General features: G+C 44.8%; 1 protein-coding gene across 1 annotated transcript in view; it reads right to left on the bottom strand.

Annotated features, from left to right (window-relative positions):
• The window catches only part of LOC124800854 (protein couch potato-like), a 176,434-nt gene that overhangs the window by 69,722 nt on the left and 89,461 nt on the right, over positions 1-17,251 (bottom strand). Inside the window, exon 5 of the mRNA XM_047263028.1 lies at positions 3,226-3,392. Coding sequence (XP_047118984.1) covers positions 3,226-3,392 — 167 coding nt within the window. The remainder of the gene's footprint in view (positions 1-3,225; positions 3,393-17,251) is intronic.

Genomic DNA, 17,251 nt, shown 5'->3' with positions numbered 1-17,251 from the left:
GTACTTTTTACACGTCCGAGATTTGGTGACCGCTGTGGAGCAGTATTGGTGTTGCTAGGGATGTAAAGAGAAGTATGTGAAAAGAGGACTACTTACTTTTCGTAGGTGTGTACGACAAATATGTAACTGTAAATATATTGATGGGAGGCACTGCATGTTTTGAAAAATATCGAGACACGATGTTGTGCAGTTAATTTCTACGATTTTATGGCCACGTGTTTATGAGACAAGTGCTGGATAAATTTCCAAGTGTTTCTGAGTAAATATACATATTGGAGCTACGTTCATACTCAGGTAAAATTTATACTCGACACTCTGATTAATGTCCTCCAATTTATACAGGTTTTCAAAGTCTTGTGTATATGTACGTACTTTTGAACGAGAAGTTCCCTTTTCAGTGTCATTGCAACGTAATTTATTACGTTACAATGACGCTGAAGAGGGAACAGATTCGAAAGTATGACACAGTGCAATAGAACACCTAAAAAATACTGTTAGCTGTCACATCTTTTATTACTCAAAAATTCGAGCAATGATTTTGTATTTTTATTTTTCTGCGCGTAGTGCATGATTTTACTTTTGTGGTGAGATGGCGAAAAATGTTATAGATATTTTACTTGTCTACAAGAAGTAGAAGAGTAATTTAAAAAACTGAAAATAAAAATGGACAAACAGCTTGTGCAAATTCTGTAACATTTTCACATTTTCAAATGAGATGTTTTTTCGTAAATCTTCGGCGCCGTCCACAGTGTCATTGTATCGTAATCAGTTAGAACAGAGATTCGACAATATGAATAATTGCAAGCGTAAAAAATATTATTCATTGCCGCTTTTTATGCTATTACCGAAAAAAAATAAATAAAGCGGAGTATGAGTTACAACACCGTGGGGAAAGAGCACAACAGCATTGCTCTTCACATCGTTAAGCCATTGTTAAAATGTCTGTAAAACGAGTATACAGAGGTTACTTCTGAAGGTGATTATCTGTAACAGTGAAGTAATAACACGTGAAACACGCTAAGAGCTGTACTGGCTAACATGCAGCTTCCCAAAATCACGCGACTTGAGCTACAGGAGATGTGCGGACAGTATCCTCGTTCTGCGCGTCTGCGTGCGCATTTCACATATACACTACTGGCCATTAAAATTGCTACAAAAAAGAAATGCAAATGATAGACGGGTATTAATTGGACGAATATATTATACTAGAACTGACATGTGATTACATTTTCACGCAATATGGGTGCATAGATCCTGGGTAATAGGTACCCAGAACAACCACCTCTGGCCATAATAACGGCCTTGATACGCCTGGGCATTTGAGTCAAACAGAGCTTGGATGGCGTGTACAGATACAGCTTCAATACAATACCACAGTTCATCAAGAGTAGTGACTGACGTATTGTGACGAGCCAGTTGCCCGGCCACCATTGACCAGACGTTTTCACTTGGTGAATGATCTGGAGAATGTGCTGGCCTGGGCAGCAGTCGAACATTTTCTGTAACCAGAAAGGCCCGTACAGGACCTGCAACATGCGGACGTGCATTATCGTGCCGAAATGTGGGGTTTCGCAGGGATTGAAGTAAGGATAGAGCCACGGGTTGTAACATATCTGAAACGTAACGTCCACTGTCCAAAGTGCCGTCAATGCGAACAAGAGGTGACCGAGACGTGTAACCAATTGCACCCCATACCATCACGCCGGGTGATACGCCAGTATGGCGATGACGAATAAACGATTCCAATGTGCGGTCACCGCGATGTCGCCAAAAACGGATACGACCATCATGATGCTATGAACAGAACTTCGATTCATCCAAAAAAAAAATGACGTTTTGCGATTCGTGCACCCAGGTTCGTCGTTGAGTACACCATCGCAGGCGCTCCTGTCTGTGATGCAGCGTCAAGGGTAACCGCAGCCATGGTCTCCGAGCTCATAGTCCATGCTGCTGCAAACGTCGTCGAACTGTTCGTGCAGATGGTTGCTGTCTTGGAAACGTCCCCATCTGTTGACTCAGGGATCGAGGCGTGGCTGCACGATCCGTTACAGCCATGCGGATAAGATGCCTGTCATCTCGACTGCTATATTGATACGAGGCCGTTGGGATGCAGCACGGCGTTCCGTATTACCCTCCTGAACCCACCGATTCCATATTCTGCTAACAGTCACTGGATCTCGACCAACGCGAGCAGCAATGTCGCGATACGATAAACCGCAATCGCGATAGGCTACAATGCGACCTATATCAAAGACGGAAACGTGATGATACGCATTTCTCCTCCTTACACGAGGTATCACAACAACGTTTCACCAGGCAACGCCGGTAAACTGCTGTTTGTGTATGAGAAATCGGTTGGAAACTTTCGTCATGTCAGCACGTTGTAGTGCGCCCCCGGTAGCTGAGTGGTCAGCGCGACAGAATGTCAATCCTAAGGGCATGGGTTCGGTTCCCGGCTATGTCGGAGATTTTCTCCGCTCAGGGACTGGGTGTTGTGTTGTCCTAATCATTCTCATTTCACCCCCATCGACGCGCAAGTCGCCGAAATGGCGTCAAATCGAAAGGCTTGCACCAGGCGAACGGTCTACCCGACGGGAAGCCCTAGTCACACAACATTTATTTATTTATAGCACGTTGTAGGTGTCACCACCGGCGCCAACCTAGTGTGAAAAGCTAATCATTTGCATATCACAGCATGTTCTTCCTGTCGGTTAAATTTCGCATCTGTGGCATGTCATGTTCGTCGTGTAGCAATTTTAATGGACAGTAGTGTATTTATAATCTATGGTGTTTACAAATTGTTGACTCTTGTTAACTGCAGTGCCGTATTAGCGTCGATTTTTTGCTGTTGGACTCAAAGTGCAATCGTATACTGTGATATATGTGATTACACAGAGTGGTGAGTACGTGGGTAACTTCAGTGCGTGTACGTGTACGTGCGAAAGTGACGGCACGCCCGTAAGACTCGGCGTGTTCACACTGCTACGGTGTCGCTACACACAGGGGGACACACGGTAACGCTGGCAGTGTCGTGGTGATGCGGGGTGCGCATGCGGACGGCACTGGACGGCATGCTAGGTGGGTGGCGAGCGGAGCGGAGCGGAGCGTTGTTGTTGTCGTTGTTGTTACTTGACTAACATGGTGGCCGGGTGTCGGCGGAGGCAGCGTGGCGGGGTTGTCCGCGGGCTTGTCTGCGCCCGCGGATAGTCAGAGATAGGAACGTACGGGGACCTGCGGGTGGAGCGCCGGGTGCACCAGCGTGGCCGCGGCGTGCGCGTGCGCATGGTGCTGCAGCGCCGCCGCGGGCAGCTCGGCCGCCGCCGCCGCCGCCGAGTACGCCAGCGGGTGGTGCCACAGCTCTGCCGCGCCGGGGAAGAACGGCGTGCCCAGGTCTGCAACAGCGGGGGCGCGTCTGTAGCCACACGGGGCGACCAAAATGTTCACGTGTGTGTCAAATCTCATGGCACTTAACTGCTAAGGTCAGCAGTCCCTAAGCTTACACACTACTTAACCTAAACTATCCTAAGGACAAACACACACAACCGTGCCCGAGGGAGGACTCGAACCTCCGCCGGGACCAGCCGCACCACATGAGGCGAGCTGCGTCCTAAGTGACAGGCAGACCAACAGCACAAAAAAGGTTTCACTGCACTACACTATAACTAGCACTCGAAATAATTAGTCTATCTTACCAAGACGTCTTCTCCATCTTCACTTGTCTGAATTATACACCGACGGAAGCAATCGCAACACACACACAAAAAATGTTCAAATGGCTCTAAGCGCTGTGGGACTTAACATGTGAGGTCATCAGTCCCCCAGACTTAGAAATACTTCAATCTAACTAGCCTGAGGACACCACACACATCCATGCCCGAGGCAGGATTCGAACCTGCGACCGTAGCAGCAGTGCCTAGAACCGCTTGGGCACAGCGGCCGGCGCATCACCGAAAGATAATTAATGCAATCACATTTCGGAATACATTTGTCTAGATAACATGTTTAAGGGGGGTAGGGCGTGAAACGGGCAGGAGAAGCAAATCAGGACATTTTAATTTCCACTGTTTACATTTTTAAAAATAAATTCATAAAACTTTGTCAGCATGACAAGGAAGGATCCAGGATTCACACTCATAGCAGTGGAAGTTCGAAAATACGAACAATTTTTTTTAATGTGAAATTTCATCATTTTTTTCACTTATTTATAGCATTTATTGCTGTAGGTACACTTTCCTTCGTAAGGAAGAGAGATCCTTCGACGAATTTTGCACAGTAATCAAACCATGCTTACAAGTGTATGAAACACTAAAATTTATTTAATTTACGAAAAAATGAATGAGCTGTTACATTTTAAACTTCATCTTCAGAAAAAACTCAAATTTTATATCAGGTTTTCTTCCATTCAGAGGCTGACTTGTAAATAATAGATTTCAGCTATCAGTCGTCCTTTTGAAATTTTATTGGCAGATCTAGATTTCAGCTAGAAACTAGCCATCCTCAATGCACTATCATTTTTGACCAATGCATGTAATGCCTGTTTGTTGGGCTTCATTCACAGTTCATTGAATACAATGAACTGTGAATGAAGCCCGACCAACAGGCAAGGATAGTGCATTGGCTAGTTTCTAGCTGATATCTAGATATGCCAATAAAATTTCAAAAGGACGACTGATAGCTGAAATCTATTATTTACAAGTCAAATTTTATAGTTAATTATCTCAATTTTTACCACACTTTTAATAGGTTTGGGAAATACTAGAGTTTCATACACCAATATATATGGTTTGTATGCTGTGAAAAATTCATCGACGAATCTCTTTTACCTATGAAGAAAAATGTACCCATAGCAACAAATGGAGCCAATAGTAAGTGAAAAATAATGAAATTTCATATGTAAAAAATTTTTGTATGTTTTTGAACTTCCACTGCTATGAGCGTGAATCATTCTTAGTCATGCTGACAAAGTTTTATGAATTTATTTGTAAAAGTATAGACAGTGGAAATTAAAATGTCCAGTGGTGCCTCACCTTCTCCAAGTCGGCCCGTTTGACATCCTACCCCCCTTAAGTGATTAACATTTCAAGATCTCAGGTTTATAAGTGCCAGATAAGCCATTGAAAATATGTAATGCTGGTACATTAATAAGCAGTGTAACCGCCTTAATGTTCAATGCAAGCATGTAAACGTGTATGCACTGTGTTGTACGGCTGCCGGCTGTCAGTTTGTGGGCTGGAGTTCCGTGCCTGTTGCACTTAGTCGGTCAGTACAGGGACGGTTAATGCTGTCTGTGGAATGATGCTGAAGTTACCACCTGATTATGTCTCATATGTGCTCGATTGGAGACAGATCTGGTGGACAAGCAGGCCAAGGCAACATGTTGACACTCTGTACAGTATGATGAGTTACAATAGTGATTTGTGAACGGGCGTTATCCTGTTGGAAAACACCGCTTACAGGACTGTTTTTGATAGTAAATATTTCTAACACATTGATCACTGTGCACTCCCACAATATATTCAGAAGTAACCGCTTACAATGCTGTTCATGAATGGCAGCTCAAAAGGTCGAATCACCAGACTGATGTGCAATTTTGCAAACAGGGTATGTGGGACAACTATGAAAGTGCTGCTGCTGTCATACAAAATCGCACGTTTCTCCGTAGCTCCAGATGCGGGTCCAGTATGTATGGCACGTATACTGGTAGGTTGCTAGCCCTCAACTGGCCTCCTTCGAACCAACACAACGCCATCACTGGCATCGAGGCAGAACTAGCTTTCATCAGAAAACGCAACAGATATCGACCCTAACCTCCAGTGAGCTCTCGCTTGACACCACTGAGGTCAGAAATGGCGGTGATTGGGAGCCAGTGGAATGCACGCTACGTGGTGTTTGAATCGTAGCTATCCTTGAAGTAACAGATTTGTAAAAGTTTGTGGTGTCAGTCTGGTGCCCACTGACGCTCAGATTGCTGCTGCAGATGAGGTACGACGCTGTGGTGGCATACGCCGAAAGCGACGGTTTTCTCTCTCGGTATTGCTAGCGTCGTGGCCGTCCGCAGCTCGGTCTTCTTGCGACCGTACATTCTCGTAACCACCGCTGCCAGCAGTCATGTACATGGCTACAGTCATGCCAAATCTTTCTGCAATAGTGCAGAAGGAACATCCAGCTTCTCGTAGCCCTGGTACACGACCTCATTCAAACTCAATGAGGTGTTGATAATGGCGTCTTTGTCGGCTTAAAGGCATCCTTGACTAACACTAATGAGCTGTGTGTGGCTCGTTTTCGATCCATCTCTCTCTTTTTACATTCTGTTTTTACTGTACTGCCACCTCGTTTTGTTAATTCAATTACCGGTGTTACTGAGTTGCTGCCTTGTCCGCCCGTGAGCGGCAGTAGCAGCGCCTATCGATACATGCCCCGCCGTATTATCTTTGCTGGACTATTATTACTTCCAGATTGTCGTGTGTTGGGAGGGGAGTTCGTATCTAGCAGTGAGTTGCAACGCGCCAGCTGTAGAGTTCGGACCTGGCAGTCGGACGGTTGGGATGCGGCAGGAGTCGGTCGGGTTGAAGCGGCAGTGAGGTTCGGATAGCCATGAGTCCCCAGACCGTTGCCGGCACACATGGTTTCAATAGGGACGGTCTTGGTTGATCGTCGGTTTGTCGTCTTACTGGACGACGTGATCGCTCGTTGGCGATGTGTGTGTGTCTCAACTCGTGCAAAAAAGGTTCAAATGGCTCTGAGCACTATGGGACTTAACTTCTGAGGTCATCAGTCCCCTGGAACTTAGAGCTACTAAAACCTAACTAACTTAAGGACTTCACACACATCCATGGCCGAGGCAGGATTCGAACCTGCGACCGCAACTCGTACAGTCGGTCGGTTGGTGTAGATCAGCCAGGAAATCTCCGCGCGGCGCAGTGGGCCGGGTCCTCTGGCGGTCTCTACGTAGTGTCGGAGTGTGTGGGAGCTGTTCCGATTGCTACGGGGTTCGTGGCTCACCGATCCAGGACATCAAAGTTGAGTGGTGATTTAATTACCGAAGCCGTCTGTTCACATTGTTCCGTTGGTTTTCATGGTTGGCTGTTGTGGGTATTCCCGTGAGTAACAGCGAAAGTTTGGCCACCATCCTCTGGTGTTTAACTGTATTTTGATTATTTGAAGTCCAAGTGCACCGGCGGAATTTTCAGCCTTGTGGTTGTTAGCGTTCCGGTTACCTGCCCTGGCCGCTGACGTAAAATTCAGGTAGTGTCCTTTGCTCACCGTGTTGTAGCTGTCCAACACGTGTGTGTAGTTTGACAGCTTATGCATACTTGGTAGTGGATTGTTTGGGCCTTCACCCCTCTGCCTACTGAAAATTATTTTAGTTGTTTTAAGTAATCAGCCTTCAGCCGTTTTTATATTAAGGTTCTTGCCTTTCAAGATCAGACTGTGTGGGGCTTTCAGCCTAATTGAAAAATTAATTTTGCTTGCCGTCTTAAATCATGGGCCTCCAGGCGTCTTTAAATTAAACTTGTTTGCTTTTCAAGTGTTAGATTTGTTGGTCCTTCAGCCAAGTTATAGAACCATACGTGAGGCCTTCTGCCTTCAAAATATTCTGTTTCGAGTCTGAATTTTAAGTTAATGGCTTTCAATAGTTTTTAAATTTAAGTGGTTGTGCCCTTAAGGCATAAAATAGTGTGGCCTATTCAGCCGATAACTAAGTTCAAACATTTTTGCTGTATTGTTTGAACAACTAAATAAAGTTATATGTGTTTGAGTGTAACTGACAGTCCCTTTTGGCCCCTTTCCACAGTTCCAACTACCTGTTCTGTCCTGCGGACTTAAACAGGGCGTTTCAACCAAGTCACCACATCCAATATCGAAGGTAACTAACACTCACGACGATTACAGCGTGTATTTACAGCACACCTGATTGGTATCCTCATAGTGACGCTACTGGAGAGAAATTTGATTAGGTATCGTCCTTAAGACGTAGAAACACGCCTACCAACTTCCTTTTATGTCCCGTAAGTCCCTTTTGGTATTGCGATTTTTTTCTGTCACTGTATGTGGTGTCCCAGAAATGTTGTGACAAACTTTGAGAGTATAGGGCGTGTAGAGGAACAAATGTAGGACAGGAATCCGTGTCCGGAAACGTCATCCAATGACGGTCCAGTGCAGCGAAGGCATAGCGTCGGCGCCTATAGCTAGGCCACCACTTCGGCAGCAAACTTGGCTTTGTACGCTGACGGACTGTAGACGGAGCGTTTCACAATGTTGTTTTTTATTCAGTCATTGCGACTGATTGCCACGATCGTTAGCACAGAAGATGGAGCCAGCTCTGCGTAGAAAGGCATTGTCTCCTACGAATGCGACGCTTTGTTGCCTCTTTGGATGACGGCTTCGGAAACTGGTTTCTAGCCGCAGTTTATTTTTCTCATCCACCAGGGCAACAGGCCAGCGCATTCATAGAAGACAAGGCTTGTCTGTACAGCAAATAGCTCAATTTTCTCGATAGGCGATCACTGAATGACAAACAACATTGCGAGACATTCCGCCTACATTAGGCAACTGTACAAAATCACGTTTGCTGCCGAGGGAGTGGCTGAGTGGAATGCGCCGGCGCCTTGATTTCAACGGTCTGTAGTATCGGTGGATGACTTTTCCAGGCAGGGGTTCGTATCCTCGATTTGTTCTTCAAGACACACTCTATAACCCCTCGAAGTTTGTCGCAACATTTCTGGCACACCCTGTACTTGACAAAAAGAATGCAACAAGTAGCGCCAAATGATTCAAAGAAAGAAAAGAAGAATGTAGTCACTGTGGAGAAGTGACGCAAGGCGCCCCACAGGATTGAATAGTGGAACAGCTTTTATCGGTGCCCCAAAATTTCCAACCTAGCTCTTCATCTTAAGATATTTAACAAAAAGGGGTGCTAAATAATTCAAACAGAAGCGTAACAGGTTCATTATACACAATAATTACAAACCCCACAGCCATTCCACTGAACTGCAGTATCATTAACATGGAGTATAAATCCGATGGATATTCGGAAAGTAAGGAACGATCCGTCGCGAAGTGGAAATGACAGTGAAAATCCGATGAAGTTTTCCACAGGTGTGTTGGGCAGTGTCTCTAGTATGCTCATCGATCGCGTTACGTCGTTAGTTTTGGTTCTGAGTGCACAGGGAGCACTTAAAAATACCTAGAACAATAACGTCTCGCGCCAAGTACGAGGGCCTGGTGAGAAATTTCGCCTGAAGCTATGCAGCCAACATTATATAACTGTCGTGCGCTTTCTTCTTCGAGACATTTCTCAGCCACATTATGCAGGGGCAATGAAGATGCTCCTGCATCGTTTTCAGTTGGAAATGTTTGATTACCCACAATACAGCCCGTAATTGTCTCCCTCTGGGTTTCATCTCTGCTCACATGAACCGCTGGTTATGAAGACATTTTGGCGCAGACAACGAGCTGTAGGCCAGCATAGAGATTTGGCGGAAAGCTCTGGCGGCTAGGGTATTGGAAAGTCGGTACAACGCTACAACAAACGTCTAAGTCGGATCAGCGACTTTGGAGATAAGTAGCTGGAAGTTGTAGCTAACTGTTGCAAATAAAACCGTTTCACTGTGGTTTCCATTTCGTGACCTATGGTTCCTTACTTTCCGAATAGCCCTCTTACTTGATCCTACAGAAGGCACAAACTTGAACTGTTTAATCAGTTTGAGGCCATAATGACTGTTTATCGACTGTAACTTTGTGTCAAAATCATGGAAAGGTTTTTTCAGAGACAGATATCAGTCACAAAAGTTTGCTGACTAACTTAATAATGTATTTAATACAGCAACATTTTTTGGGGTACTCGTTTTCAGGTCCAATGCTAATAAAAAAAACGTTTAACAGAAGTACACATTGATATTAAAGCAGCTATTTAGTCTTGGCATGTGGCGTGTTCATCTTTGGTCATGGGAAATGGCTGTCTATTGTGGTGCGTTTAATCACGTTAATCACTGTTTATAACTAGCAAAGATCATTTTAAATGTTATCAGAATCAGCTCTACTATGCAGCAGAAAATGTTTGATCATTTATCATAAAGCATAACGTCTCTGGAAGACAGCAAAGGAACTACTGACATCTATTCGGGACTAATATTTTTTGACAACTATTTCTATTCAGTAAAAGTATGCTTAGTTAAACACTAGTATCAAATGTAATAAGGCAGACAAGGTGTTAACTTCATTGTCAAATTTGTGACACGAATAGTGAGAAAGGCTGTTACGTTCATTTTTATTAGATTGAAGACATTGTTCTATTCAGTGTTCTGTAAGTGGCCAGCCTCAAACTACTTGCAGAAACCAATATATCAAACGTAAGTTATTCTGCAACACTATTAAACCTCCACACTAAAAGTTTAGACTTGAGTTAAATCTCCACATAAAATTTAAAAGTGTTAAAGTTTCAGCATTACTGTCTTCGTTACATGAAACAGGGGCAGGTCCCCACTTGAATTTTTTATATTCTGTCCTCAGGATAGCGTAATCTTTCAAAAAAATACAAGTACATATACAGGGTGGTCAGAAACTGTGTGAGTCTGGAAAGCTTGTAAGGATGTTGCAGTATAGGTTGTAAGATGTGTTGAGAAATAAGTGTTTAAAAAAAATTCGATACGTTGCGCCGTTTACGAGTTAATTAGCACTGAAGTTAGCAAATCAGGCCGTTGCACGAGAAAATTCAAGAGGCCTGCCAAATACGATTAGCGTCATGTGTTCTCATAAAGACGACAGCGCACGAGACTGCTCAGCCTTTGGGTCGGGTTCGATCCTTCCTACCGTCCAAATTTTTGTTTCGCTTTCTTGTTCGGTTTCAGAAAACCAAACGAAGGACATCTTTGGCGACACCGTCTCTGGGGGTCACTTGACGGCCTCGTTGGCTAAGTTCAACGCTAATTAACTGGGAAATGACGCAACGTATCGAATTTTTTTCTTAACAATTATTTGTATATTATCGATAATGGATGCAACTGAACTCCGTGGCTGTTTCTTTATAGGGTGGAGAATAATAACTGCTACCAGTCACAACAGAAGGTGATTTTATTTAACACACGTCCGGTTTCAGGCATGCGCCTATCTTCAGGTGGTTTACATTCATGTGCATGACTGAAGATCACTGTTCAAATCAAAAACGAGTAATATATTGGTCACTAAATAGTCACAAGTAAAACATTTGGAAGTGGCTAGGCAACATGTGTTGTAAAAATACATTAATTAATAGAGCTGGCGGCCTCAGTTTGGATAAGCCATAGAATCCGGCGCTTTCTATAATAAACGTGCAAAGACGTCGCCACAGTGCAACTCACAGTGACACATCGACATTTCGGTGTGGATCGTCACAGATATAATTCACGCATACGTTTCTTTCTTTGCCGCCGATCAACATCTCTGACGCCTGTGTATCAGCGGCTGCATGCTCAGTGGCGCGGGTGTTGGAACGTCAGTCATGCGGCTCTCTGAAGATGGCTGAACAACATATATCCGAAACATTAGAAGAAGAAGCGGAGTTTATGCGGCAGCACGCTCGAAATTTAATTTAATGAACCAGAATGTTTGTTTCAAAATCTTCAGTGACCAAGTGTTACCCTCTATTATTACAACTTCATGATGAGTAGTTTGTAGTCACCACCTTCTTCCAAAATGACGACAGCAATATTAACAGGGCTGCACTCATACGTGCATAGTTTGTCGCACACTCAAGTATCTCTCCCGGCCCTCTAAATCACAGGATCTTAGTAAAAATCAAAATGTCTGTGACCGTTTGGAGCATCGAAGAATTGCTTCAGCTGGTTATGGCGTGTCTGAAGAAACTTCTGGAGTCTCTTCTCGCCGAAATGAGGCCATTATGAAGGCTGGGAGCGGTATTAGTGCCGTGTTTCCTGTGAGTAGCCAATATCTAGTCCAGTGTGGTTATCGTCGTTATAGAATAGCGATCTACCAAAACTACAGTGTGGTAGTTCGGCGCGCTACATAAATGACGTAGTAAATGGTAGGATTACTGATAGCATTGGTGGAGAAAGAAACAAATGAACGTGTAAGAGAGAAACTGACAGCTGGTGATTTCCCTTTGCTTTGTTTGATTGTTTATTTGGTTGTTTTGTACATAATTAGAGCCGCATATCATTCGGTATTAGTCCATCGTGTATTTTACATTCTTACAGAATATAAGTTGCATATTACAAGTAATAAAAATTAATTGATCGCGTAACTTCCGTGCTGTTATGCAACTAAGCAATTACTTATGACGCAAATAAAGTTTAAATGGACAAAAAATGTAATTATTGTTGTTATTCTGTATCCAATAGAATGTTCACCAAGCTGAGAAACAAGAGATTCCTGTCATTACTGATAAATGCGAAACTTCCTTATGAATAACAAAAATGTGTTTTATATAAGTTCGAGAAAGTTTTGATGTGATGTTTGATATACACTCCTGGAAATTGAAATAAGAACACCGTGAATTCATTGTCCCAGGAAGGGGAAACTTTATTGACACATTCCTGGGGTCAGATACATCAAATGATCACACTGACAGAACCACAGGCACATAGACACAGGCAACAGAGCATGCACAATGTCGGCACTAGTAAGTGTATATCCACCTTTCGCAGCAACGCAGGCTGCTATTCTCCCATGGAGACGATCGTAGAGATGCTGGATGTAGTCCTGTGGAACGGCTTGCCATGCCATTTCCACCTGGCGCCTCAGTTGGACCAGCGTTCGTGCTGGACGTGCAGACCGCGTGAGACGACGCTTCATCCAGTCCCAAACATGCTCAATGGGGGACAGATCCGGAGATCTTGCTGGCCAGGGTAGTTGACTTACACCTTCTAGAGCACGTTGGGTGGCACGGGATACATGCGGACGTGCATTGTCCTGTTGGAACAGCAAGTTCCCTCACCGGTCTAGGAATGGTAGAATGATGGGTTCGATGACGGTTTGGATGTACCGTGCACTATTCAGTATCCCCTCGACGATCACCAGTGGTGTACGGCCAGTGTAGGAGATCGCTCCCCACACCATGATGCCGGGTGTTGGCCCTGTGTGCCTCGGTCGTATGCAGTCCTGATTGTGGCGCTCACCTGCACGGCGCCAAACACGCATACGACCATCATTGGCACCAAGGCAGAAGCGACTCTCATCGCTGAAGACGACACGTCTCCATTCGTCCCTCCATTCACGCCTGTCGCGACACCACTGGAGGCGGGCTGCACGATGTTGGGGCGTGAGCGGAAGACGGCCTAACGGTGTGCGGGACCGTAGCCCAGCTTCATGGAGACGGTTGCGAATGGTCCTCGCCGATACCCCAGGAGCAACAGTGTCCCTAATTTGCTGGGAAGTGGCGGTGCGGTCCCCTACGGCACTGCGTAGGATCCTACGGTCTTGGCGTGCATCCGTGCGTCGCTGCGGTCCGGTCCCAGGTCGACGGGCACGTGCACCTTCCGCCGACCACTGGCGACAACATCGATGTACTGTGGAGACCTCACGCCCCACGTGTTGAGCAATTCGGCGGTACGTCCACCCGGCCTCCCGCATGCCCACTATACGCCCTCGCTCAAAGTCCGTCAACTGCACATACGGTTCACGTCCAGGCTGTCGTGGCATGCTACCAGTGTTAAAGACTGCGATGGAGCTCCGTATGCCACGGCAAACTGGTTGACACTGACGGCGGCGGTGCACAAATGCTGCGCAGCTAGCGCCATTCGACGGCCAACACCGCGGTTCCTGGTGTGTCCGCTGTGCCGTGCGTGTGATCATTGCTTGTACAGCCCTCTCGCAGTGTCCGGAGCAAGTATGGTGGGTCTGACACACCGGTGTCAATGTGTTCTTTTATCCATTTCCAGGAGTGTATTTTTGGTTTGCGGTTCCTTTATTTTACCTTTTTGTGCGTCTTCTAGAGCTCTATAATAAATCTGTATAGAGTCCTTTACTTTTACACAACATACCTCACTTTCACGCTAAAATTAAACAATTTTCGAATAAAATCTGAAGTAAACATTGATAAGGAGCAGTCATAGACTCAGATCACAATATAATAGTGATGAAGAGCAGGCTGAAGTTGAAGACATTAGTCAGGAAGAATCAATACCCAAAGAAGTGGGTGGGATACGGAAACACTAAGGAATGACGAGATACGGTTGAAGTTCTCTAAGGCTGTAGATACAGCAGTGAGGAATAGCACAGTACGCAGTACAGTTGAAGAGGAATGGACATCTCAGAAAAGGGCCACCACAGAAGCTGGGACAGAAAACATAGGTACAAAGAAGGTAACGGCGAAGAAACCATGGGTAACAAAAGAAATCAATTGATCGATGAAAGGAGGAAGTACAAAAATGTTCCAGGAAACTCAGGAATAGAGAGATACAAGTCGCTGAGGAATGAAGTAAATAGGAAGTGCAGGAAAGCTAAGACGAAATGGCTGCAGGAAAAATGTGAAGAAATCGAAAAAGAAATGATTGTCGGAAGGACAGACTCAGCCTACAGGAAAGTCAAAACAGCCTTCGGTGACATTAAAGGCAAGGGTGAAAACATTAAGAGTGCAACGGGAATATCATTGTTAAATGCAGAGGAGAGACCGGATAGGTGGAAAGAATAAATTGAAAGCCTCTCTGAGGGGGAACAGGATTTAGAAGAGATAGGGGATCCAGTACTAGAATCAGAATTTAAAAGACCTTTGAAAGACTTAAGATCAAATAAGGCAGAAGGGATAGATAACATTCCATGAGAATTTCTAAAATCATTGGGGGAAGTAGCAACAAAACGACTATTCACGTTGGTGTGTAGAATGTATGAGTCTGGTGACATAGTATCTGACTTTCGGAAAAGCATCATCCACACAATTCTGAAGACGGAAGAGCTGTCAAGTGCGAGAATTATCTCACAATCAGCATAACAGTTCATGCACCCAGGTTGCTTACAAGAATAATATACAGAAGAATGGAAAAGAAAATTGAGGATGCGCTAGATGACAATCAGTTTGGCTTTAGGAAAGGTAAAGGCACGAGAGAAGCAATTCTGACGTTGCGGTTAATAATGGAAGCAAGACTAAAGAAAAATCAAGACACGTTCATAGGATTTGTCGAACTGGAAGAAGCGTTCGACAATATAAAATGGTGCAAGCTGTTCGAAATTCTGAGAAACGTGGGGTAAGCTATAGGGAGAGACGTGTCATATACATCATGTAAAACAGCCAAGAGGGAATAATAAGAGTGGACGACCAAGAACGATGTGCTCGTATTAAAAAGTGTGTAAGTCAAGGATGTAGCCTTTCGCCCCTACTGTTCAATCTGTACATGGAGGAAGCAATGATGGAAATAAAAGAAAGGTTCAGGAGTGGAATTAAAATTCAAGGCGAATGGATCTCAGTGATATGATTCGCTGATGACACTGCTATCCTGAGTGAAAGTGAAGAAGAATTACATGATCTACTAAACGGAATAAACAGTCTAATGAGTACAGAGTATGGATTGAGAGTAAATCGAAGAAAGACGATGAGAAGCAGTAGAAATGAGAACAGCGAGAAACTTAACATCAGGATTGATAGTCACAAAGTAGATGAAGTTAAGGAATTCTGCTACCTAGGCAGTAAAATAACCAATAACGGACTGAGCAAGGAGGACTAGCAATGGCAAAAAGGGCATTCCTGCCCAAGAGAAATCTACTAATATCAAATATCTGCCTTAATTAGAGGAAGCAATTTCTGAGAATGTACGTCTGGAGTACAGCATTGTATGGTAGCGAGACACGGACTGTGGGAAAACTGAACCAGAAGACAATCGAAGCATTTGAGATGTGGTGCTACAGACGAATGTTGAGAAATAGGTGGACTGATAAGGTTAGGAATGAGGAGGTTCTGTGCAGAATTGGAGAGGAAAGGAGTATGTGGAAAACATTGATAAGGAGAAGGGACATGATGATAGGACATCTGTTAAGACATGAGGCAATGACTTCCATGGTACTAGAGGGAGCTGTAGAGGGCAAAAACTGTAGAGGAAGACAGAGATTGGAATACTTCTAGCAAATAATTGAGGACGAGAGTTGCAAGTGCTACTCTAAGAGGTTAGTACAGTAGCGGAATTCGTGGTGGGCTGCATCAAACCAAGCAGAAGAGTAATGGAAAAAAAAATAATTAAATTTGGCTGCCAATACTGTACATTTTTTAAAAGTAATAGACAGGAGGAAACTAAGTAAAGCAAAAATGTTCCATAGGTTAAACAGCCGTTTATACGTCCACAGTCAGTTTCTAGACAGTTTACTACTTTCGGTTTTTAGGGGAAGCTAGTAAGATACTGATCGGATACGTAAAGATAGTGATCATTAAGACGTAACGCCTGATAGGTATGCAACACACCTAGCATACAGGTAAAGCGGGAACGATCTTAACTGACCAAAGCTACTGGGAAACCAATTGTGTCTACGCTTGTAAGTTCACATGGTTATGTTCGCCACCGACATCATCATCTTCGTCATCAAGATGAGTATGTTTACGCTAGAGAGCAGTGTTGGTTAACTCTGCTTTTGACCCGTGTTCTGCGGAGAATCAACGGTTTAGCGGCTGGGTGCAAGTGCGCGCTGGCGCGACTCGGGCCACGGACGGGCTGGTGCGCAAGCGCAGGGCGCCGGTGGATCGGAGGGACTCTGCGCCCGGCGCCGCCTGGCACCGCTGCAGGGGCGCTCGCCGGCCTTTGTTACCCTCGGGTCGACACGTGATTCATTACGGGGCACCTGCCGAACCGCCGTCTCTTATTCACTGCCCCGCGTCCCGCTGATACGGTTCCATCGGCGCCTGGGACGGATCCGCCGGAACAGGACCTCCGTGGATTAATGTTGCCCGCGGTGTGGAGAAGGCCTCAAAAGAATGTATTCTACGAGGCAAAAGGGTAAACATGGGTTTCTGTCTCCTTTGTTATAGCACAAATACGCTTCGTCGCTATTGAGTAATGCTCAATCGACGCTGCTTATTTTGTTATGTTCCTTAAAAGGTTGCGCTTTTCTGAGTGTAGCTGTTTCCTTATCACACACACACACACACACACACACACACACACATAAAAAAGTTTTGCGTTACCTCGGCCCCGAGAGTTCTGGAACCTGTATAGAAAATTGGGATAGAGATTAACCTACACATCATTTCTGCCCCTTTTATTGCTCATGAAAACAACACATTGCATGTTGTACCACCATACAGCGAGACCCTCAGAGGTGGTGGTCCAGATTG

This window comes from Schistocerca piceifrons, chromosome 1 (assembly GCF_021461385.2).
Source record: "Schistocerca piceifrons isolate TAMUIC-IGC-003096 chromosome 1, iqSchPice1.1, whole genome shotgun sequence".
NCBI lineage: Eukaryota > Metazoa > Arthropoda > Insecta > Orthoptera > Acrididae > Schistocerca > Schistocerca piceifrons.
The sequence above is the reverse complement of the archived record's forward strand: the minus strand, read 5'-3'. Positions and strand labels throughout refer to the sequence as shown.